General features: G+C 36.9%; 3 protein-coding genes across 6 annotated transcripts; 2 read left to right on the top strand and 1 right to left on the bottom strand.

The window, feature by feature from the left end:
• Positions 1–1,138: 1,138 nt before the first annotated feature.
• LOC122999761 (adhesion G-protein coupled receptor G2-like) lies at positions 1,139–6,856 on the top strand. The gene is made up of 10 exons (XM_044376979.1): positions 1,139–1,317; positions 1,707–1,841; positions 1,924–2,034; positions 2,135–2,171; positions 3,559–3,659; positions 3,856–3,977; positions 5,363–5,631; positions 5,745–5,838; positions 5,953–6,236; positions 6,552–6,856. Exons 1-10 carry the CDS (start codon positions 1,162–1,164, stop codon positions 6,707–6,709), a joined length of 1,467 nt encoding a protein of 488 aa, XP_044232914.1. The 5' UTR covers positions 1,139–1,161; the 3' UTR covers positions 6,710–6,856.
• Positions 6,857–12,277: 5,421 nt separating this feature from the next.
• Positions 12,278–21,061, top strand: LOC122965622 (adhesion G-protein coupled receptor G2-like). Its single transcript, XM_044329778.1, has 12 exons — positions 12,278–12,281; positions 12,374–12,539; positions 14,173–14,335; positions 14,811–14,945; positions 15,028–15,138; positions 15,240–15,276; positions 16,331–16,431; positions 16,628–16,749; positions 19,216–19,484; positions 19,598–19,691; positions 19,806–20,089; positions 20,405–21,061. Exons 1-12 carry the CDS (start codon positions 12,278–12,280, stop codon positions 20,560–20,562), a joined length of 1,644 nt encoding a protein of 547 aa, XP_044185713.1. The 3' UTR covers positions 20,563–21,061.
• Positions 21,062–23,701, bottom strand: knstrn (kinetochore localized astrin (SPAG5) binding protein). 4 transcript variants are annotated; one of them, XM_044376980.1, is made up of 9 exons: positions 23,518–23,701; positions 23,104–23,169; positions 22,912–23,008; positions 22,456–22,485; positions 22,271–22,370; positions 22,007–22,121; positions 21,849–21,910; positions 21,447–21,521; positions 21,062–21,313 (listed from the first exon to the last, which is right to left on the bottom strand). In XM_044376980.1, exons 2-9 carry the CDS (start codon positions 23,132–23,134, stop codon positions 21,185–21,187), a joined length of 639 nt encoding a protein of 212 aa, XP_044232915.1. In that variant the 5' UTR covers positions 23,135–23,169; positions 23,518–23,701; the 3' UTR covers positions 21,062–21,184. The 4 variants fall into 4 exon arrangements, with proteins under 4 accessions (XP_044232915.1, XP_044232916.1, XP_044232918.1 ...); XM_044376981.1 differs by having other exon boundaries at positions 23,589–23,701; XM_044376983.1 differs by having other exon boundaries at positions 23,113–23,169; positions 23,589–23,698.
• Between the last annotated feature and the right edge of the window lie 14 nt (positions 23,702–23,715).

Raw genomic sequence — 23,715 nt, 5'->3', positions numbered from 1 at the left:
TTTCCATTAATAGGATCTTGCCATGCTAGATGTTTGGATACAGAAACTGTGTGTGAAAATTCTACTTATGATGAAGACCACTGCAAAAAAATGGGTGAGCTCCCTTTAGATAAGCAAAAAAAAAAAGAATTTGTGAAGGTTTCTGCTTCTTATTTACAGTATATTCCATTAAATGTTTTATTGTCAGATACGCAAAATCCATGGATCAAGGACAAGTACATCATCAACTTCACAAGAACAGGGAGCCATTGCCTCAACTGTAATAATCCAGTGAAAAAGCCTGAGAGGACAATTAATTTGCCAGTACCACCAATTAATGGAACAATTTACTTTGCTCAAGCTGTGTAAGACATACTCCATTAATTTATTAAAGGTGCAATGTGTAGAATTTAGTGGCATCTAGTGGAACAGACTTGGCAGAAATGAAATGTATAATTAATAAGTATGTTTTAATTAGTGTATAATCACTGAAAATAAGAATTGTAGTTTTCGTTACCTTAGAATGAGCCCTTTATATCTACATAGAGAGCAGGTCCCCTTACACAGAGGCCGCCATGTTGCACCGCCATGTTTCTACAGCAGCCCAGTACGGACAAACCAAGCACTGGCTCTAGAGGGGGCCTTTTTATATTTTTTGCAAGTTTCGCGGCTGCAGGTTCTCCTCCTCACTTGGAAGTGGAGGGTGAGGGGAGGGGTATTCATTTGGTTGCAATCTGCAATCTCACCACTAGATGCCACTAAATCCTACAAACTGGTCTCTAAAGGAGAACATTTTGGGAAATATGCTTGTCCGCTTTTTGCTGAGAGTTAGATGAGAAGATGGAGCTAAAGCAAGGATGTTATTGTTCACTTTAGCATGAAGACTGGAACCAGGTGGAAACAGCGAGCACAGCTCTGTCTTAAGTTAAAAAGTTGTCTCCCTGCTCCAGCTCCATATTTAACACACAGATGTGAGAGTGGTATCAATCTTCTCATCTAACTTTCGCCATTAAAAAGCAAATACCAAAATGTCAAACTAATCCTTTAAACAATTAAATTAAAACAGAGAAAATGTATTAGTATTGTGTATATTTAGGTTTTGACACTAAGTACTGATTACAGAGTTGCACATGATATCTCACATATATAAGCCATGCTTTTCCATCTGTCAACAGTAAAATCATGAGGGATATTGCCAGCATCGTTGCCTCTTTCAGTGAGTCTTCAGCTGAATTGAATGCAGGAGGGGGCCTCATGGGTGCCATAGTGAAGAAAACGGAGCTCGAGGATGTAGACGAAGTGTCCTTTGCTTATTTATCTCCGAATGACTCCATAAATGTGGGTGCATTACTTTTATTTGACCTTCATACTATGTCAGCAAAATTTCAAGGTATAATAGATTTCAGAATAACAGTATGTTTTCTGGATGTGATAAGATGTGTTTACCATCTTAGTTTAGCACGTTAGCATGCTAACATTGACTAATTAGCAGAAAAAGTAGAGCTGAGGCTGATGGGAACGTCATCAGTTTTTCTGGTAATTTGACCTAATGAATGTGTGTAGCCAATTTCAGTGGAGTCCATCCAATACTTGTCATGACATTTTACTTCCCTACACTGTCTCTGGTCCTGGGCCCCGAGCCCATTTACTGAAGGCTTAAACCTTTAACTTTAAAACTGGTACACTATATAATTTTAACAACAAACTTGTTACGCTCTTTGCTGCAGATTATAGACAGCAGAGATTTTCTGCCTTCGTTTTCAAGATCTGTTACAGTGTCAAAAGAAGCTTTTGAAAAAGCTATCGATTCGAATGTGAGTGAGGCATTTGCAGCTGTTTTGCGATTCACCAATATGGCTCAGGTAAGAAAAATACCTGTAATTTCACCTTCATTGATACAGTTTACATATGTGATCATGTTACTACTTTGTTGCATTTTTCCAGGATGAGTTGAACAGCACGGTTTTAGGTGATGAAGTTATAGCAATTGAAATGGGAGTTGCTATCACCAATCTCACAGACAAAATATCCATCAGTTTTCGGAAAATGAAATACGTAAGTTAAAAAATAAAATGCTGTATTAAATATGTATCATCTGTACTTCATTATCATCCAAGAGCACATTTTCAGTGCAGCTCTGTTACTTTGTTTGCAGGAAGGAATTCCAAGTTGCCGATCATGGAATGGTGAAGGTATTTTTCCTCACTAATTTGCATGTTGACGTTGATGCTAAAGCACAACCAGTGTTGGAAAAAGTAGACAGATCCTTTACTTAAGTAAAAGTACCAATACAGCACTGTAAAAATACTCCATTACAAGTAAAAAACCTGCATGAAAAATCCTACTTAAGTAAAAGTACATGAGTATTATCAGTTTGATGTAGTTAAATACTTAAAATATTGCAGTAAAAGTAGTGGTTTGGTCCTTCTGACTGATGTATTATTATATATGACATCATTAGATTATTAATACTGAAGCATCAGTGTTAGAGCAGCATGTTACTGTTGTAGCTGCTGGAGGTGGAGCTAGTTTCAACTACTTTATATACATTTAGCTAGTTTAGTCTAATGGTTCCCAACCTAGGGGTTGGGCTCTTCCAAAGGGTCACCAGATAAATCTGAGGTGATTAATGGGAGAAGAAAGAAGAAAAAACAAAGATCTCATACTGATGTTGCATAATCTGTCTGCTCTCTCATCTGGCTGACCATGTTTTGGGTTATTTTAGAATCTGCATGTGTTAGTCTCACCGATCGTCATTTAATTTCACTTATATTAGGATTTAGACAGCTATTTACAGCTTATAACAGCTTATAACAGCAGTTGTCTTTATGATGTAATATTTTATATGATTGTATTAGAAATGTTATTGTATGTTGGAACATATTTTTGTTATTTGCTTTAGGTTGTTTGTTGTTGCTGCTTGGAGTTACAGGAGGTTGCAGTGAAATTTTTCCCTACACTGCTTGTAAATACACTCTGACAGATATGAAGTGAACGTAGCATTAGCTCCACCTATGCTTCAAATTCTATGACAAGTAACAATGTCTGCTATGAAAAAGGTCTAAATGAAAATGAAAGATTGTCGCTATCGCACAGTGTAGATACGCAATTACTGGGACACCTAAATGGGGAAGAGCCATTATTGATATCATTAGTTTGTAATTTTGCTGCGAAAAAGGTCAATTATGTCTGTTTCTAACAGTAAACTTTATCCAGTGAAGAACTCTTGTGGGATGTAATGCACTACACATACACAATAGATTGCACAAGGCTGTGTAAATGTTATAAAGTATTTCTAGATAGTCTGCACACAACTGTGGTACTTTGGTTTGACTGGAACATGCCCCACATGTGCAGGGATTGGCTCATGTGCAGGCGTCTTTAATAGTGTGAGTGTGTCCTCACAGCGAAATTTGTTTGAATGTTTTGATTTGTATTTACCTTAATCTACATCCTGAGTTTATCATAATAGTATTTTTACTTTAAAAGTTTTAAACTATTTTAAAGAGGGTCGTTGAAACTGATGGATTTATGAACCCTCTGGTTTCACTGTTTACATGCTCTGCTCCTGTCTTGCAGGAAACCTGCCAAACTGGACAGATGATGGATGTGAGACAATACAAGATGGAGACAACATTACATGCCGGTGTTCGCATTTGACATTTTTTGCTATCTTATTGGTGCGTTTTACTTCTATTGTAATATTTGCATGATATACTAAGCTGCATTCTCTTCATTTTCATTCCTGTTAGGGTGCAAATATTTGCATATTTGTTTGCCCATGTTAGCTGATTGCACTTCCTAGCTAAACCATTACCAGTGCCAATGCCTGTAACTAAATGCCTAAAAGTGTTTATTTTTCTTGTCCCTTTGCAGGCTCCCCTTAATGAAACCATCTCTAGTTCTGATTTGAACGCCCTCACCATCATCACTCAAGTTGGCTGTGGCTTGTCCATGTTCTTCCTCGGCATAGTCCTCTTCATGCACTTCCTTATGAGGTAACAGTAATAAAACCTTATTTATGTATCACCCCTCAGAGATGCAAAACAGTCAGCTTCACAGAGATGAAAAAAGAAAAATGCATGCAAGAAGTGGACGTTAAAAACAAATACAGGAAAATATAAGGTAACATACAAAGAAAGTGACATTTAAAAGGAAATAAAAATAACTGAAAATGGAAAAATACATACTTGTGACTAGACTGCACATTATAAAATCTACTGCGTTACAGAGTTTGGGGGCATATATGAACTACATCACAGTAAGCTTTAGTCCCCAAGTGAGGAACCGTTAACGTGTGAGTGGGATGGGAACGTAAACTGTGGGAGGTCATCAATTATGTTACACAATGCATCCACCCAGCACTCATACACATCTCATCTAAATACAGATATGTACACAGGTAAATGAGATTGCTGAAATAGTAGTCTCATTGTTGGAGTGCGATGAAAACAGCAGTGTGTACCAAATGAATGCCGTACGCAAATAAAACATCTGTCATCGTCATCACCCATTTCCATGATGTTGAGATAAGTGACTACAACACCGTCTATTGTGAAGAGGTGAATTTTGAGAGAAATATTTTAAGTAAAGGTGAAGAAGTAAAGGTGATTTAGGTAATTAACTAACTCGTGATCATAAAATGAAATGAATGAAACAATGTTCAGTATGCAAAGTGTCCTCTCCTGCCTTTGCTCTCTCCCTTTATAAACTAGTCAATAAATATCATTGTATTGTAGAACAGGAAATTCACTGACATTCAGAGTGAAGCTATTAGCATTTTTATTGTAGATTGATTTGAATTCAGCTTTGCCGAAAAGTCAGTTTGGTTTGTTATTGACAGATGACCACAGTCACATTTTACAGTGACGGTAATGATTCTTTTCTAATTTTACTTAAAATGTTTAGTTTAATATTTTTAGTGATGTAATACTATTATTATATTTTGGTTCATTCAAGTGAAAAGCCAGATCTCTAGGCTGTTTTTCAGTTAAATAATTAATTGTTTAGTTTATAAAATGTCAGAGAATGCCCATCACAACTTTCCAGAGCCCAAGGTGATGACTTCAGATATCTTGCTTTGTCCGACCAACAGTCCAAAACCAAACCAAACTTTCAATTTACAATGATGTAAAACAGCGAAAAGCAGCAAATCCTCTCACAAGCTCAGACTAGTGATTGACATTTTTGTGCAATAAATGAACGAAACGATTAATCAATTATCAAAATTGTGAAGATAATATCATCATTTGTTCATTCATTCCTCCAGTCGACAGCATAATCATAAAACGGTATTTGTACATCAGGAATCAGAAACTTTACAAACACTTTCAAATAAATTCTGACATACATGACCTCTTTGTTAATTCATCTCTTCTCACAGGAAGACCAAGGCCAGTAAGACCACCTGGCTCCTCATCCACCTCGTGTTGGCCATGTTCCTGCTTAACCTCACCTTCCTGATCAACAGCTTTGTGGCAAAAATGAAGAACTCAGTGGGTTGTAAGATCATGGCGGCTTTCATGCATTACTCCTTGTTGGCCACTTTCACTTGGTTTGCTGTGCAGGCCTTCCACCTCTGCCTGCAGCTGTACACAAGGGGCAACATTTCAATCCATCGCTACATACTCAAAGTCTCCGTCACCAGCTGGGGTACATTTAGATTAATATTTTCTCTTTTTTTGGTTTAAGGAATGATTGAAAAAGGTTGTAACTCTTTCAGACTTGATAACTTATTGCTGTTTATTTCCTTTTTCCATTTCCAGTTCTTCCGAGTGTAGTGGTGATTGTCCTGTTCATTTTAGGAAAATATGGTGAACAAGTTATCCACACGGATAACACTGAAAATAATGAAGCCATGTGAGTTATGACTGCATTTTCACAAACACTTTTGCACTTTGTGGATTATATATTTAATATAAATCATCATACCATAGAACCATGTTTACTTTCCTTCTCTCTTTCTGTTCCAAGGTGCTGGATAACAGACAGTGACGTCCACTACATTGTCAACATAGGCTACTATGTTTTGGTCTTCCTCTTCACCTTCACTACCTTCATCATCATGCTGTCCTGGCTCTTTTGCCTCAAGAGAACCAAAGAAGGCAACGTACAAATGAGCAGAAATGGCAAAAATATTGTAACCATACTGGGACTGTGCTGCATGCTGGGCATCACATGGGGTTTTGCCTTCTTCGCCTATGGTGCCCTCCGGATCCCCTCCTACTACATTTTCACGGCCCTGAACTCTTTCCAAGGTATCCACATGGATATAATCCTACAGCTCTATAATAATCTTTCAAATGATGTGTTTATTACGTTTTAAATGTTTTGATTTACTCTTAGTTTTGGCTGAAGTAAAGTAATATTTTGCACTGAATGACAATATTCAATGGAAAGTAGAGGATGGATGACTGTGAAAATAAAATCTATAGTATAGTAGAGTAATAAGTGTAAAATAGGGATGAGTTTTAAGTTTTCTAGCAATTCCTTTAAAAATCATCACTCAACACTCTTAAATGAGCAGTATATTTCACAGTCTGACCTTATGGGTGACCATCTTTCTCTGTCAGGTTTCTTCCTGTTCATCTACTACTACAACACCAGCAAGTGGGGAGAGATAAATGGTGGCGTGAACAAAAACTCAGACAGCAACAGCAGCATTGCCACTCTTAACACCAGTCTAGGCAACCACAAGAACCCCTACACCAACCAGCCAGGCAAAAAATAAAGTCTTTGATGGGGACCAAGGAGTGATGGAGAGCTTGACCTCCAGACTACAAGCAAGTGCAAGGAATTCAGTATGAAGTGTATCAATTTACTGTATATCAATGTGGAGTATATCAGGTGATAATTTCATGGCAACCATTTGATTGTAGTTCTCAGACTTATATATGAGTAGTGGTGATTCACTGATACAAATAGATTGAATATTTCATTTTCTTTTTGGTAGAATAGGATCTACATATATCTGCTGTTACTATATACTATAGTATAGTATAGTATAGTATAGTATAGTATAGTATAGTATAGTATAGTGTAGTGTAGTGTAGTGTGGTGAAGTATAGCATAGTGTAGCATAGCATAGCATACTATAGTGTAGTGTAGTGTGGTGTAGTATAGTATAGTATAGCTTAGCATAGCATACCATAGTGTAGTGTAGTGTAGTGTAGTACAGTATGGTATGGTATACTGTAGTGTAGTGTAGTATAGTATAGTATAGCATACTATAGTGTAGTGTGGTGTAGTGTAGTATAGTGTAGCTTAGCATAGCATACTGTAGTGTAGTGTAGTGTAGTGTTGTATAGCATGCTATAGTGTAGTGTAGTATAGTATAGTATAGTATAGCATGGGTGTAAGATGTGTGTGTGTGTGTGTGTGTGTGTGTGTGTTGTAAGGTGCAAGAAAGTAAAACAAAGAACTAAATCAACAACCAAATCAAAAGGGCTGCCTGTGGGAGAGAGCAGGTATGCAGCAGCGCAGCAGCTGAGTGTCAGAGAGTCAGTGAGAGAGTGAGCTGTGCTGCAGCCAGGACTTAAATAACCTGGGAGCACTGTGGGCGCTCAGATGTTCCAGGTTACACTAGCAGTCACCTGCAGAACAAGGAGAGATACAGGTTAGTACCAGATCAAACCCCAAGATGGCACCAGGGGTCATCACACAATATAAGATATATAGACATAAGTGGTAAGAAATATAAACGTTCATATATGAACAAATGTAGCACAATATTTCACTTTTTTTCAAAAAATGTTTAAATATTCTTGTTCACATTGCTATTGCACATTTTCACTGCTCAATGAAAAGCATGTATCTCCAAATTTGGTGACCTTGAATAAAAACCCTATGCAACATTTGAAAACAGGTTTGTTTTTCAAGACAGTGAGTTTGTTTGTTCTTTTAGCATTAAATAATATTGTAAAGGTAGTAGTTTGCAGATATGATCCTGGACATTTTTGTATATGTAAACCATCTCTTGGATTGGTGGGCTATTTAGTGTTGTTATACATTACAAAATATTGTATTCTAAGCAGAAACTAATGGGTTTTTTTTACACAAGTTACATTAACAAGATACATTAGATTACAACCACCATTCGTTCCTTGCATACTGTTAGATCATCACTGTACGTTGATCCAAGTGTAACGTTATTTTGGGTATTTTTTTGCATTGGAGAGTGGAACCAGAGTTCATGTGACTACATTTTCAGGAAATGTAAATTTACAAGACAAAAGTTTGGGCAGCTATGCAAAATCAGGTTGGCATATATTCATCAGACCAAAAGGTTCATTTCCTCTTGTTTAGTGCTACTGTTCAGTGGTTTGACGTTACTTCAACCAGAGACAGGTAAGAATGAAAAGACTTGGGTCATAGTAGGTATAGGTCATATCTTTTTTGGCTGATAGAAAAAAGCACTTTGGAAAAATACTTATTATTGTTTTTCATGTACTGTAGAAGTGAGCGGATCACACATCTCGATCGAGACTTAATGCCATCAAATAAACATGACACAAAAGAGTTGGATGACTTGGGTTTTGTTGATGTGTCTTCTGTGGATTTGTCCCATTTTTAAAGGTAAGTAGACAAAATCTCCAAGTAATGAAGCCTGATTGCAACCATAGTATCTCATTGTGTTATTCTTCTGAGAAATTTTGAACAAAAATTCTGAATATCTATTATGGTTATTTCAATATGTAAAGATATTGTGTTAAGAATGTGTATTTTGTGTTTCACTTTTTATCTGATTTTATTATGATCCTCCAGCCAAAGGAGGAAATTTTGTTCTGGATTACAAAAATTGTCCCCCTAAACAGAAGATAATCTTCATTGTTGCTGATAACTTCAATGGTCTCATTGGCAGGAAACAAAATAATTTGCAGAGTAAGTCAAAATCACTATAAATATTTTAATTAGTCATTTATTTTCACAAGTTGTATGTATGTCAGGCTTTAGATTATTTGTTACTCATTGTTTTCAAATTACTCCTGTGTTTGCGGTAAAATGTTAACAAATGTGTGTTGCAACATATTTTAACTTGTAGGAGAAACCACAAGCAGCCCAATCTGACCAGTACAACTATGTTGATGAAATTGAATTAGCTTAAACAGACGACTTTGGCTAACATGAGGGAATCCATGTGTGTTTGCCTCTCAGGCACTTCCATATTATACCACATTCAGTTCATGTTGTTCAGACCGTAATTACAAGCAGCATAGTCACAAAAACACGTTGACACCAGTCAGGAATTTCTGACAGCGACAACGAAAAGACCATCGCTGGCAATTACATAAATCAGATCCAAACACTAATAGTAGTAATCCAACTAATTCAAAAGAAGCTATACAGAATTTGTTTGTATCTGGTTTCACTTAAACTGCTACAAATATGTAACACAACAGAAGAAGCAAATTTAGGATATTGATCTTAATGTCTTCATTCTGTCACCTCTGTTTAGTTTGGACAAATTGTGATTGGAACAATGCACATATTTATAAATGTTTAATGAAAAGAAACAAAATAAACACTTGACTCAGCTAACTTCCCTCCAAAATATGACGCATTCATTATCAATATTCATGGACAAATGACGTATTTTTATCAGATTTTGAACAACAAACATCATTTTTAACAATAAATTCCTACTAAAATGTGTCTGTTGTAACATTTTTAAGTAACAAATCATGAATGAACAATGGCAAACCCATAGACACAACGACACACACAATAACGACACTTTGTCCAAACATAGTCTGACCTTTAGCCCTGCAGTAGACTGGTGACATGCTAGGTGTGCCTGTTTCTCTGTCAGCGATTTTATTATTCGTGGATTTTACATTTTGTGTGTAATTAGTTCTGCTTTTGTGTAACTACTCTAAATATTGTATAAAAGTATATAAGAGATATAAGATTATTATGAGATTATTATGTGACAGTAAAAAAAACTGCCTTCTTTACCACTCAACAGTTGACAATTGCATAATATTTCTGCAGAAAAATGCATCTAAACGTGAGTACAGCCTACTAGAGTAAAGAAATTTTAAAAAACTTACATCAACAACAAAATAAAAGTCTAACTGTATTTCTGTTCTTAAGTAACACGTCAGTGGGGTAAAAGGTGGCCTCAAATGGATGATAAGAATGATTCTCTTGTACTGCGCATTTCAAAGTGGCATATCAAGAAAAAACTGCATCTATGTGTCCTGAATGGGACACATTGCAATGCCACAGTATCTCAGCTCAAAGGTGATATTACATAACTGTATTTTATATTTCCCAGTGTCATTTTTCAATTCTGAGAGCACCACACAATGACATTTTAATCATCTTCACTGTATATTGCTTGGCAGCAAAGGAATGCAGTGCACAGAAGGAACCAAACTGTGTCTTCAGTCAAGGTAAGCTCATATCTTCTACACTTTTCTACAAGAGTACCTGGCTGCAGCAACATGGCAGACGACAAGCACAATGGTCATCCGTAGACAGGAAGTCATGTGACATTTTGCTATTTCAAAACAAGAGTAGAATTTATCTCCACAAACTTCTAAACAAAGTCAGGAGAACTTTTTCTGCATCCCTGTCATTTCTCATTTTAAATCTTAAAAATGAATTTAGAATTTAATTAAAAAAAACATTAAAAAAAATTTTAATTCATTTTTTTAAACAACATTCTTCTTTGTTGAATTTGCAATTTTTCCAGTGACTATACAGAACATATACTGAAGGCCTATTGTACAGCTCCTAAAAAATAAATGGCTATTACTCCATTTTAATCAGGCTTTATCAGGCTGAAGTTCTAAATACCCAGCCTGGCCAAAAGTATGTGGACAACTGAACATTTTCACCACATGTGATAAGTGATTGTGATACCATGGACATTCATCTGCTACTACAGCCTCCACTGACTCTGGTTTCAGTCTTTTATTTCTCACCATTTAATATACAGTAACAAAGTGTCAGACACAGCACGAGGACACCTCAGGGGACGGTCCTATCTCCCTTTCTGTTCACACTCTACACCTCAGACTTCAGATACTGTTTACAATCCTGCCACCTGCAGAAGTTGGCAGAAAGGTCAGAGCTGTCTGTATTTTCAGGAGACTCAGCTCTTTCATCATCTGCAGAACAAACCATGTTGCAAATGTTTTATCACTCGGTGGTGGCCAGCCATCTTCTACACTGTAGTGTGCTGGGGCAGCAGGGTGAAGGCAGCTGATGCTGATAGACTCAATAAGCTCATCAGGAAAGCGGGTTCTTTCCTGGGAGTGGAACTGGAGTCTTTGGTGGAGGTGTCGGAGAGGTGGATGCTGAGGAAACTATTCAGTATTATGGACAAAAAGCCTCTCATCCCCTGCATGCCAAATCATAACAGAAGTTATCTCAGAGCACTTTTCACATAGAGCAGGTCTAGACTCTACTCTTTATTTAACAGATTCCCAACATTCCCACATGAGCAAGCGCTTGGCGACAGCAGCAAGGAAAAACTCCCCTTTAACAGGAAGAAACCTCAAGCAGAACTGGGCTCTAGGTGGGTGCCATCTGCCTGGACCGTTTGGGTTGAGAGAGAAAGAAGGAGGGAGGGGGAAAGAGACACAGAGTAGCATAATAACAACAATAATAACAATAACAACGGTAATAATAATAGAAATATGACTAATAATAATGATGATAGCAGGCGTGGTCATCAAGCAGGTCCTTGTATGGTCCTCGCCATATTGGGCACTAGTGTTAGCATTTACTCCTTATACTCCTTATACTTTACATTTATTACTCTATTGTTTTTATTCTCATGTTGTTGTCATTTTTGAGCAATCTCCGGCACAAGACTTTCCTTCAGGATTAATTATCTGATCTAAATACCATGAAGAATAACTTCTGCCGCATGTCATCACAGGGCCTCTGGTGTACGGATGACCATGAAGTCTGCCATGTTGCTGCAGCCATGGCGTTTCATTCAGTATGGAGTGGAAAAATCAATTAATAAAATGGAGCTGATAAAAAAAACAATTGAATTTGCATTTAACTTAAAAATTGGAAATGTGGAATTATGAATGAACTTTCTTACAATCACATTTTTAAATCTGAATTAAACAATTTTGGTTTCATGAATTTTACAGTTCAGTTATAAATAATATTAGATCTTATAGCTTTGTCCCACCAGGTCTATGTTGGTCTATATTTCTTCTTTACTGGGTGTTACATACTGACTTTGTTTCCATTAATAGGATCTTGCCATGCTAGATGTTTGGATACAGAAACTGTGTGTGAAAAATCTACTTATAATGAAGACCACTGCAAAAAAATGGGTGAGCTCCCTTTAGATAAGCAAAAAAAAAAGAATTTGTGAAGGTTTCTGCTTCTTATTTACAGTATATTCCATTAAATGTTTTGTTGTCAGGTACGCAAAAACAACGGATCAAGGACAAGTACATCATCAACTTCACAAGTACAGGGAGCCATTGCCTCAACTGTAATAATCCAGTGAAAAAGCCTGAGAGGACAATTAATTTGAAACAAAATGTAACAGTTGATAAAAAAGGAAAACTTGACCCTGCTCAAGCTGTGTAAGACATACTCCATTAATTTATTAAAGGTGCAATGTGTACAATTTAGTGGCATCTAGTGGAACAGACTTGGCAGAAATGAAATGTATAATTAATAAGAATGTTTTAATTAGTGCATAATCACCTGAAAATAAGAATTGTAGTTTTCGTTACCTTAGAATGAGCCCTTTATATCTACATAGAGAGCAGGTCCTCTTTCACGGAGGCCGCCATGTTGCACCGCCATATTTCTACAGCAGCCCAGAACGAACAAACCAAACACTGGCTCTAGAGAGGGCCTTTTTATATTTTTTGCAAGTTTCGCGGCAACCATAGATTGTTCTACACGCTTGGAAGTGGAGGGTGAGGGGAGGGATATTCATTTGGTTGCAATCTGCAATCTCACCGCTAGATGCCACTAAATCCTACAAACTGGTCTCTAAAGGAAGGAATTTTGGGAAATATGCTAGTTCACTTTTTGCTGAGTTAGATGAGAAGAACCCGGTGGAAACAGCAAGCACGGCTCTGTCCAAAGTTAATAAACTTGTGCTACCAACACATCTAAGGCTCTCTTACATGTTAAATCTTGTTTGTTTGATCCATACACAAACAGAGTAGTTGTAAAGTAAAAATGATCATTTTCCCGGCAACCTCATGGTGACAACAAGGCTCTGGGAAATCACTGTTGTTTGCCCAGAAATAGTTACAGCATGTAACTTGCCGTAAAACCACAACATTTTACCAAGCGGCAACCTCTGGGGCTGAAAAATTAAGCCAATGCAGAAGTGCCAAAAACTGCAGTTCCTTGAATGACCACTTGAGGCTGGCTCCAAAAGCAAGTCAATCTCCATAGACCTCCATGTTAAAATGCCCAACTTTACAGCAGAAATGAACATGTCTACAGCCTGGTACAAAAAACGGTTTCGATCTCTATAGCTAATTTCCCCATTCATGACAACTGCACGGGGGGTGAATTATTTCTATAACTCACCCGTTTAAATTTTATTAACCGTAAAATTACGCATAATGAAGGACATGGCTGCTTTGAGTCTGCCAGCTGCTAGGTGGCTTGTTTCAGCCATTCGGCCCTGCTCTTTACCCATTTTGGATTGGCCGGGAGTTAGACAGAGTCACACACTGCCAAAGTGGCGACGGCTGGAGCGGCTGACTTTGAGCTTCAAAACCACTCACCAGAAACCAATGGGTGACGTCACGGTGAATACGTCCATATTTTTATACAGTCTATGCATTTTACATTTCCAATATTTCCGTTTATGTATGGATTAAGCGTACAAGATAAAATGTGTTAATTAGGGAACTTTAGAGGTGTTTTTAGGTGTATTTTTTAAACTTTAGTCAGAGCCAACTAGCTGTTTCGACCGGCTTTCTGTCTTTATGCAATGCTAAGCTAATCGCCTCCCTGCTCCAGCTCCATATTTAACGCACAGATGTGAGAGTGGTATCAATCTTCTCATCTAACTTTCGCCATTAAAAAGCAAATACCAAAATGTCAAACTAATCCTTTAAACAATGAAATTAAAACAGAGAAAATGTATTAGTATTGTGCATATTTAGGTTTTGACACTAAGTACTGATTACAGAGTTGCACATGATATCTCACATATATAAGCCATGCTTTTTCATCTGTCAACAGTAAAATCGTGAACGATATTCCCAGCATCGTTGCCTCTTTCCGTGAGTCTTCAGCTGAATTGAATGCAGGAGGGGGAGTCACGGGTGCCGTAGTGAAGAAAACGGAGCCCGAGGATGTAGACGAAGTGTCCTTTGCTTATTTATCTCCGAATGACTCCATGAATGTGGGTGCATTACTTTTATTTGACCTTCATACCATGTCAGCAAAATAATATAATAGATTTCAGAATAACAGTTTGTTTTCTGGATGTGATAAGATGTGTTTACCATCTTAGTTTAGCACGTTAGCATGCTAACATTGACTAATTAGCAGAAAAAGTAGAGCTGAGGCTGATGGGAACGTCATCAGTTTTTCTGGTAATTTGACCTAATGAATGTGTGTAGCCAATTTCAGTGGAGTCCATCCAATACTTGTCATGACATTTCACTTCCCTACACTGTCTCTGGTCCTGGGCCCCGAGCCCATTTACTGAAGGCTTAAACCTTTAAAAACAAACAGTTCAATGTTTTAAAGAGGCTAAATAATTTCCAATATTTTAACTGGACTAAATTGAAGTTGATAGTTTCATAATTTTTTCAACTTTAAAACTGGCACACTATATAGTTTTGACAACAAACTTGTTACGCTCTTTGCTGCAGATTATAGACAGCAGAGATTTTCTGTCTCCGTTTTCAAGATCTGTTACAGTGTCAAAACAAGCTTTTGAAAAAGCTTTCGATTCGAAAGTGAGTGAAGCATTTGCAGCTGTTTTGCGATTCAACAATATGGCTCAGGTAAGAAAAATACCTGTAATTTCACCTTCATTGATACAGCTTACATATATGATCATGTTACTACTTTGTTGCATTTTTCCAGGATGAGTTGAACAGCACTGTTTTAAATGATGAAGTTGTAGCAATTGAAATGGGAGTTGCTATCACCAATCTCACAGACAAAATATCCATCAATTTTCGGAACTTGAAATACGTAAGTTAAAAAAAAAAAGTGCTGTATTAAATATGTATCATCTGTACTTCATTATTGTCCAAGAGCACATTGTCAGTGCAGCTCTGTTACTTTGTTTGCAGGAAGGAATTCCAAGTTGCCGATCATGGAATGGTGAAGGTATTTTTCCCCACTAATTTGCATATTGATGTTGATGCTAAAGCACAACCAGTGTTGGAAAAAGTAGACAGATCCTTTACTTAAGTAAAAGTACCAATACAGCACTGTAAAAATACTCCATTACAAGTAAAAAACCTGCATGAAAAATCCTACTTAAGTAAAAGTACATAAGTATTATCAGTTTGATGTAGTTAAAATATTGTAAAAGTAGTGGTTTGGTCCTTCTGACTGATGTATTATTATTATATATGACATCATTATATTATTAATACTGAAGCATCAGTGTTAGAGCAGCATGTTACTGTTGTAGCTGCTGGAGGTGGAGCTAGTTTCAACTACTTTATATACAGTTAGTTTAGTCCAGTGGTTCCCAACCTAGGGGTTGGGCCCCTCCAAGGGGTCACCAGATAAATCTGAGGGGTCATGAGATGATTAATGGGAGAGAAAAGAAGAATCAACATTCTGATTATTCTAGGTTATTTTAGAATCTGCATGTGTTAGTCTCATCGATCGTCATTTTGTGTCACTTATTTGAGGATTCAAACAGGTATTGGGTTATTTTCGGTTGTCTTTACGCAATTACTGGGACACCTAAATGGGGAAGAGCCATTATTGATATCATTAGTTTGTAATTTTGTGCTGTGAAAAAGGTCAATTATGTCTGTTTCTAACAGTAAACTTTATCCAGTGAAGAACTCTTGTGGGATGTAATGCACTACACATACACAATAGATTGCACAAGGCTGCATAAATGTTATAAAGTATTTCTAGATAGTCTGCACACAACTGTGGTACTTTGGTTTGACTGGAACATGCCCCACATGTGCAGGGATTGGCTCATGTGAGGGCATCTTTAATAGTGTGAGTGTGTCCTCACAGCGAGATTTATTGTTTGAATGTTTTGATTTGTATTTACCTTAATCTACATCCTGAGTTTATCATAATAGTATTTTTACTTTAAAAGTTTTAAACTATTTTAAAGAGGGTTGTTGAAACTGATGGATTTATGAACCCTCTGGTTTCACTGTTTACATGCTCTGCTCCTGTCTTGCAGGAAACCAGCCAAACTGGACAGATGATGGATGTGAGACAATACAAGATGGAGACAACATTACATGCCGGTGTTCGCATTTGACATTTTTTGCTATCTTATTGGTGCGTTTTACTTCTTTTGTAATATCTGCATGATATACTAAGCTGCATTCTCTTAATTTTCATTCCCGTTAGGGTGCAAATATTTGCATATTTGTTTGCCCATGTTAGCTGATTGCACTTCCTAGCTAAACCATTACCAGTGCCAATGCCTGTAACTAAATGCCTAAAAGTGTTTATTTTTCTTGTCCCTTTGCAGGCTCCCCTTAATGAAACCATCTCTAGTTCTGATTTGAACACTCTCACCATCATCACTCAAGTTGGCTGTGGCTTGTCCATGTTCTTCCTCGGCATAGTCCTCTTCATGCACTTCTTTATGAGGTAACAGTAATAAAACTTTATTTATGTATCACTCCTCAGAGATGCAAAACAGTCAGCTTCACAAGAGACGAAAAAAGAAAAATGCATGCAAGAAGTAGAAGTATTGTGGGTGCCTTTAAAACAGCAGCAGTTCTCTTCGGTACACTTACACACAGTTTTTCAGGTACTTGGCAGGTCAGTTGTTCCTGCATCTTGGAGAATTTGCAACAGTTCTCCTAGGGATTTAGGTGTCTCAGTTGCCTCTGTCTCTTCATGTAATCCCAGACTGACTCCATGATGTTGAGATCAGGGTTCTGTGGGGGCTATAACATCGGTTGAAGGACTCCTTGTTCTTTTCGTAGCTGAAGATAGTTCTTTATGACTCTGGCTGTGTGTTTGGGGTCATCATGCTGCTGAATACATTTGGGACCAATCAGACACCTCTCTGATGGTGTTGCATAATGGATAAGAGTCTAAACATCTAAATTGCCAAAACGTTTGCACAGTACTGTATATGTTGGCATGTTCAATATGTGTATATGTTTATTTGTGTATGTGTGTACAGTATGTGTGCATTATACATGTATAATGCATTTTTACTCAGCCATTTAAACGTGTTTAAATAACTCAGGTCTCTTTTAATGCAATTATATTTATTTAAGCACTACACACTTTAGATGTTTTATGTTTTTGTGTCATTTTTTACTTTTATTTTATCTTTCATTATTATCACCTGGTCCTATTAGGAACAACATATCATTCTGCCATATGCACATTCTTATGAATATGGTCAGATTGACAGTTAAATAAACTTGAACTTGATGTAATCTGTAGCAAAGTCATGAAGTGATTTGAAAACAAAGAGAAGCACTATAACACCAGTTCTACAGCTTAGGTGATTTACCTGCTTAATTTTCTCATCATATAACCATACACATTGAGACTTTTTTTATACAAAAGAGAATGGGAAACAAATATTTTCTATCACAATTAGGAGAGACAGAGTGAGCAAATAAAGGGAGAGAAGAGCAACTAGTAAAAACTGATGATTCATAGCTAATGAATATCTATATTTTAGATCACTTAAGTCTATTCTAACTCTCTTGTCAAAAGGGTGCAAAACACTTACATACTAACGTGCAAGTAAACCAATACAACATCGCGGGTTGAGAGCTGTGTTGTTCCACAGCGGTTAATGTAGTGAAAGTTCATGTAAATAAGACAGCTTTCCAGAACAGCAGAACACTGTGGTAGGTTATGTCAAAATATTCACAGTAGGAAAATGAGATCGTTGAAATAGCAGCCTCATTGTTGGAGTATGATGCAAACAACCGTGTGTACCAAATGAATGCCGTAAGCAAATAAAACATCTTATCCATCGTCTTCATCACCTTGTATGGTCACAGGAATATTTTCAGGTCACTACTGCACTGTAAACACTGTTTAGTGAACAAGGAAGTTAAAATAATCAAATGTATTGTTTATACATGTACATAAGGGTATGTAATAAAATATGACTGTGGTTCTGAATAGACTTCATGCTAGAGTTTGCATTAGATACGTACATGACTGTTTGTGTGTTTGTTTCCAGTCCCGCAGTTAATCTTGTGGATTTCAAGCATAATTTTCATGATGTTTAGATTAGTGACTACATCACTGTCTGTTGTGACGGGATAAATTTTGTGTGAAATCTTTTAAGTAAAGGTGAAGAAGTAAAGGTGATTTAGGTAATTAACTAACTCGTGATCATAAAATGAAATGAATGAAACAATGTTCAGTGTGCAAAGTGTCCTCTCCTGCCTTTGCTCTCTCCCTTTATAAACTAGTCAATAAATATCATTGTAGAACAGGAAATTCACTGACATTCAGAGTGAAGCTATTAGCATTTTTATTGCAGATTGATTTGAATTCAGCTTTGCCTAAATGTCAGTTTGGTTTGTTATTAACAGATGACCACAGTCACATTTTACAGTGACGGTAATGATTCTTTTCTAATTTTACTTAAAATGTTTAGTTTAATATTTTTAGTGATGTAATACTATTATTATATTTTGGTTCATTCAAGTGAAAAGCCAGATCTCTAGGCTGTTTTTCAGTTAAATGATTAATTGTTTAGTCTATAAAATGTCAGAGAATGCCCATCACAACTTTCCAGAGCCCAAGGTGATGACTTCAGATATCTTGCTTTGTCCGACCAACAATCCAAGACTGAAGGGCATTCTATTTACAATGATGTAAAACAGCGAAAAGCAGCAAATCCTCTCACAAGCTCAGACTAGTGATTGACATTTTTGTGCAATAAATGAACGAAACGATTAATCAATTATCAAAATTGTGAAGATAACATCATCATTTGTTCATTAACTCCTCCAGTTGACAGCATAATCATAACACAGTATTTATCCATCGGCAATCAAAAACTTCTTGGACACTTTCAAATAAATTCTGACATACATGACCTCTTTGTTAATTCATCTCTCCTCACAGGAAGACCAAGACCAGTAAGACCACCTGGCTCCTCATCCACCTCGTGTTGGCCATGTTCCTGCTTAACCTCACCTTCCTGATCAACAGTGTTGTGGCAAAAATGAAGAACTCAGTGGTTTGTAAGATCATGGCGGCGTTCATGCACTACTTCATGTTGGCCACTTTCACTTGGTTTGCTGTGCAGGCCTTCCACCTCTGCCTGCAGCTGTACACAAGGGGCAACATTTCAATTCATCGCTACATACTCAAAGTCTCTGTCACCAGCTGGGGTACGTTTAGATTAATATTTTCTCTTTTTTTGGTTTAAGGAATGATTGAAAAAGGTTGTAACTCTTTCGGACTTGATAACTCATTGCTGTTTATTTCCTTTTTCCATTTCCAGTTCTTCCGAGTGTAGTGGTGATTGTCCTGTTCATATTAGGAAAATATGGTGAACAAGTCATCCACACGTATAACACTGAAAATAATGAAGCCATGTGAGTTATGACTGCATTTTCACAAACACTTTTGCACTTTGTGGATTATATATTTAATATAAATCATCATACCATAGAACCATGTTTACTTTCCTTCTCTCTTTCTGTTCCAAGGTGCTGGATAACAGACAGTGACGTCCACTACATTGTCAACATAGGCTACTATGTTTTGGTCTTCCTCTTCACCTTCACTACCTTCATCATCATGCTGTCCTGGCTCTTTTGCCTCAAGAGAACCAAAGAAGGCAACGTACAAATGAGCAGAAATGGCAAAAATATTGTAACCATACTGGGACTGTGCTGCATGCTGGGCATCACATGGGGTTTTGCCTTCTTCGCCTATGGTGCCCTCCGGATCCCCTCCTACTACATTTTCACGGCCCTAAACTCTTTCCAAGGTATCCACATGGATATAATCCTACAGCTCTATAATAATCTTTCAAATAATGTCTTAAATATTTTGATTTAATCTTAGTTTTGGCTGAAGTGAAGTAATATTTTGCACTGAATGAAATATTCAATGGAAAGTAGAGGATGGATGACTGTGAAAATAAAATCTATAGTATAGTAGAGTAATAAGTGTAAAATAGGGATGAGCTTTAAATTTTCTAGCAATTCTTTTTAAAAAAATTGTCACTCTACACACTTATATGTGGAGTATATTTCAGAGTCTCAACTTGTCCTAATTATGGACAACCATCTTTTTCTGTCAGGTTTCTTCCTGTTCATCTACCACTACAACACCAGACAGTGGGAAGAGGTAAAAATTGGCGTGAACAAAAACCCAGACAACATCAGCAGCATTTCCACTCTCAACACCAGTCTAGACAACCACGAGAACCCCTACACCAACCAGCCAGGCAAAAAATAAAGCCTTGGATGGGGACCAAAGAGTGATGGAGAGCTTGACCTCCAGACTACAAGTACAAGGAATTCAGTATTAAGTGTACTGATGTATAAAACATTGTAATTTATTTAGTACATTGCTTTAAATCCATGTTCTTAAGTTTTTCTGATCATAAATGGGTATATGTTTCATGCAGTTAAATGACTTTGAAGCCTTTTTCAATGCAATAAAATGTAATATTTTGACTGATTTTTCAATAGAAAAACTGCAAAACATTTAAAACTCAGCTATTTTGAAACCCTTGACTGCTGACTAAGCATTTTTAAATTACATTTTTAGGACCCTCTGAGCTTCAGCCTATATATCTCTTTAGTCATGTATATAAAAAGAGAGTTATCTCACCAACAAGACAAGGGTAACTAAATGAGAAGACATACTCAAAATACTGTACATCCACTTGAAGCCATGCAAACATGCTGTGTGTAAAAGCATATTTTGACTGGAAAAGAGTAGAGGTGAGGAATACAATAAGGAAATAAGAATCATTTATTAAGTTTCAATCATACAGACACATTTAACACACATCAATGTACAAAGTTTTTTGTTTTTTTTTAAACTAATTTTAGATTGAGATTACTGTACACTTTTAGAGTAAGAGAGCTTCTGCTTCCTTGAGTGCTTTTTCCATTTCAGCAGCCTCCAGGGAAAAGTTCTCCCTTTCCTGCAGCATAAGTTCTCGTGCTTTAGTACAGTCTGTCATTGTTGTCTGGATTTCCTGAAAGTGTGTAAAATAAGGGGCACTTAAACCAACTACACTACAACAAACAGCTAAATTAAGCTGGTCAATGTAACGGCATAGTTTTAAAAAAATGGGAACAGCTTCAGAAGTTTCAAACAGTTTGACTCACCTCTAGCTGAGAGCGCTGCTGTGATGCAGTGTCACCAAAGGCCTTTAATTCATTCAGCAGGTCTGCAGAGACACTCTGAAATAAAGATGAAGATGTGTTTTTCCAGGTGGCATCTCTGTAATAGCCAAAACCCTGTGACCCTTTATGTCTAGGATACAAGTATAGTGTAAATTTGAATTATTTTTAACAGTTTTTGTTTGGTTTTCTTTAATTGTGGAGTTATGTGACATGAGACAAATAAGTACAGTAGTTAATAAGTAGGTTTCTGATTTCATTTATTTCCAGTTTTGTGTGTGAACTTGATGCAAATGTGCTTTGATTTGTCTGATAAAGCATAATGACAAATAAGATGTGATTCTAAATATATTATCGTGAGTGGGTAAAATTAAATAAAATATGTACCATTACTTCCTTTCTTTGATCTTCATTTTGTTGTGCAGGTTCTCCAACTCTCTCCCCTAAAACTAAATATCAAAGAGATCTTATGTTAATTTCTATCAATTAACAACCAGAATTAAGCACATATATAACACATTTTGAAATTGGGGATGCATATTCACCTGGGTCTATTTTTGCAGCAACTAGGAGCACAAGACAGTCCTTCAGGTTTTTCTGTACCTCTGCATTCTCCTTTTCTAGGTCATTGAACTGCAGCTCCAAATCAGTTACCCTTTGCTGCAAAGCAATAATGACTTGTTTGCTTAAAGTGAGCCCATTGACATGCATTTTACCAGGAGTCTAATGTATTCAATACTTGAGTATGAATGCAAGCACTGAGTTATGTTACAATCCTACAAGTACTTTATCAAATTTGCTTTCTTCACCTGTGTCTCTGTGAGGTTTTTCTGCAGTTCCTCCTTGGCAGCCATCAAATTCTGATTTTGCTCCATGAGCTCTGCCTGCTGCTCATGCCTTGTGGAGACCCTATGGAGAGGTGCAACATAAACTTGTGAAAACATGGTTGAAGCCTGCAGCATGTTCAGGAAATGTAATATTATGTATGACTTACCCTTTGTAACCTTTAGAAGCAGCATTTTTTCTGGAAGACAAAAATGGAAACAAACATTAAATTCAATAGCTTAGATGTGAACATACAGAGCTCGGCAGCAGTTGAGGGTTTGTGATGCTTTACACGAAAGGATGCCAAAGATATGAGAGGAAATAATATGACACTACTCCGTCCAGGTTTCTCTGGATAGAGCACCCACTGAGTTTATGATGTGGACGTTTACACTTTGTATTTCAAACTAAGTTTTCACTCTCATTCCCTCCCTTCATCCCCTTCATCAAGCCTAAAAGGTTTCATTTGTAAAATGGCAGAAAATTCTGTGTTTTGTCAAGAGTTTTGTCTACCTGTGGCAGAGCTGTCCTGTGGAGTGCCACTAAATTCAATAAGAAGTGCCAAAGATTGACAACAAGTCTGTTTTTTTTTTTTTTTTAACATTTATAATTCAACATTTCTTACCTTGGTACGTTTTCTTTTTGAGGTTTAAGGATACCATCTGATCTTTGGACAGCATTTACAGTTGCTGTTTTCTTTGTTTCTGCAGGTAACTGCTTACCTGGAAAAGACAGAAGATTGTCACAGCCTTGTTTGACTTTGTTAAATTAAAACACACGTTCATTTGATGACCTCAAAAGTGCAAAAATAGCAAACCCTGCTCGCCTCTGGGAATTTTCGAAGACATTTTTCTATCCGCAATGCCAGCAATGAGAAAGTAACCTGTACAGAGAAATTAGTTTAGTTGAGTGAGTTGAGTTTAGTCTATCCTGGACATCTATGCTTACCCAACTGTTTCAGTATAACTCAACTAGATACGCTCTTTTTAAACATGGTGTACGTATAAGGTAAATCGTGGATTACAAGGGTACATTTGCTATTACTCAGGACATAAAAACTAACAAATTTAGGATGGAGTTTGGTGCGATTTTTCAGTTTACGTCTTCAAATAAGTAAACCAACTCGCGTGTATTAGGATTAGTTTACGTACATGTTAAGCGTTAAACATAACTGAATTATACTAACATGTGTGACATGGTTCAATAACACAATAATAATAGCTATTCCTACCTTTGTGGATTTGTGAAATATGCGATTTATCAACAGTCAAAATGGAGCAACACGAATTTTTAAAAACGTACCGCCCTCTGTGGTCACCTCCGGCTTGTTTACGTCATTTCCTGTATAAATAGAAGTAGAAGAATAGAAGAATAGAAGGTTTTTATTTTTTTAATTAATCCCAGATCAACGTACGCATTTTATGATACA

This window comes from Thunnus albacares, chromosome 16, assembly GCF_914725855.1.
Source record: "Thunnus albacares chromosome 16, fThuAlb1.1, whole genome shotgun sequence".
Classification (NCBI taxonomy): domain Eukaryota; kingdom Metazoa; phylum Chordata; class Actinopteri; order Scombriformes; family Scombridae; genus Thunnus; species Thunnus albacares.
This window is presented reverse-complemented; position numbering and strand designations above follow the sequence as displayed.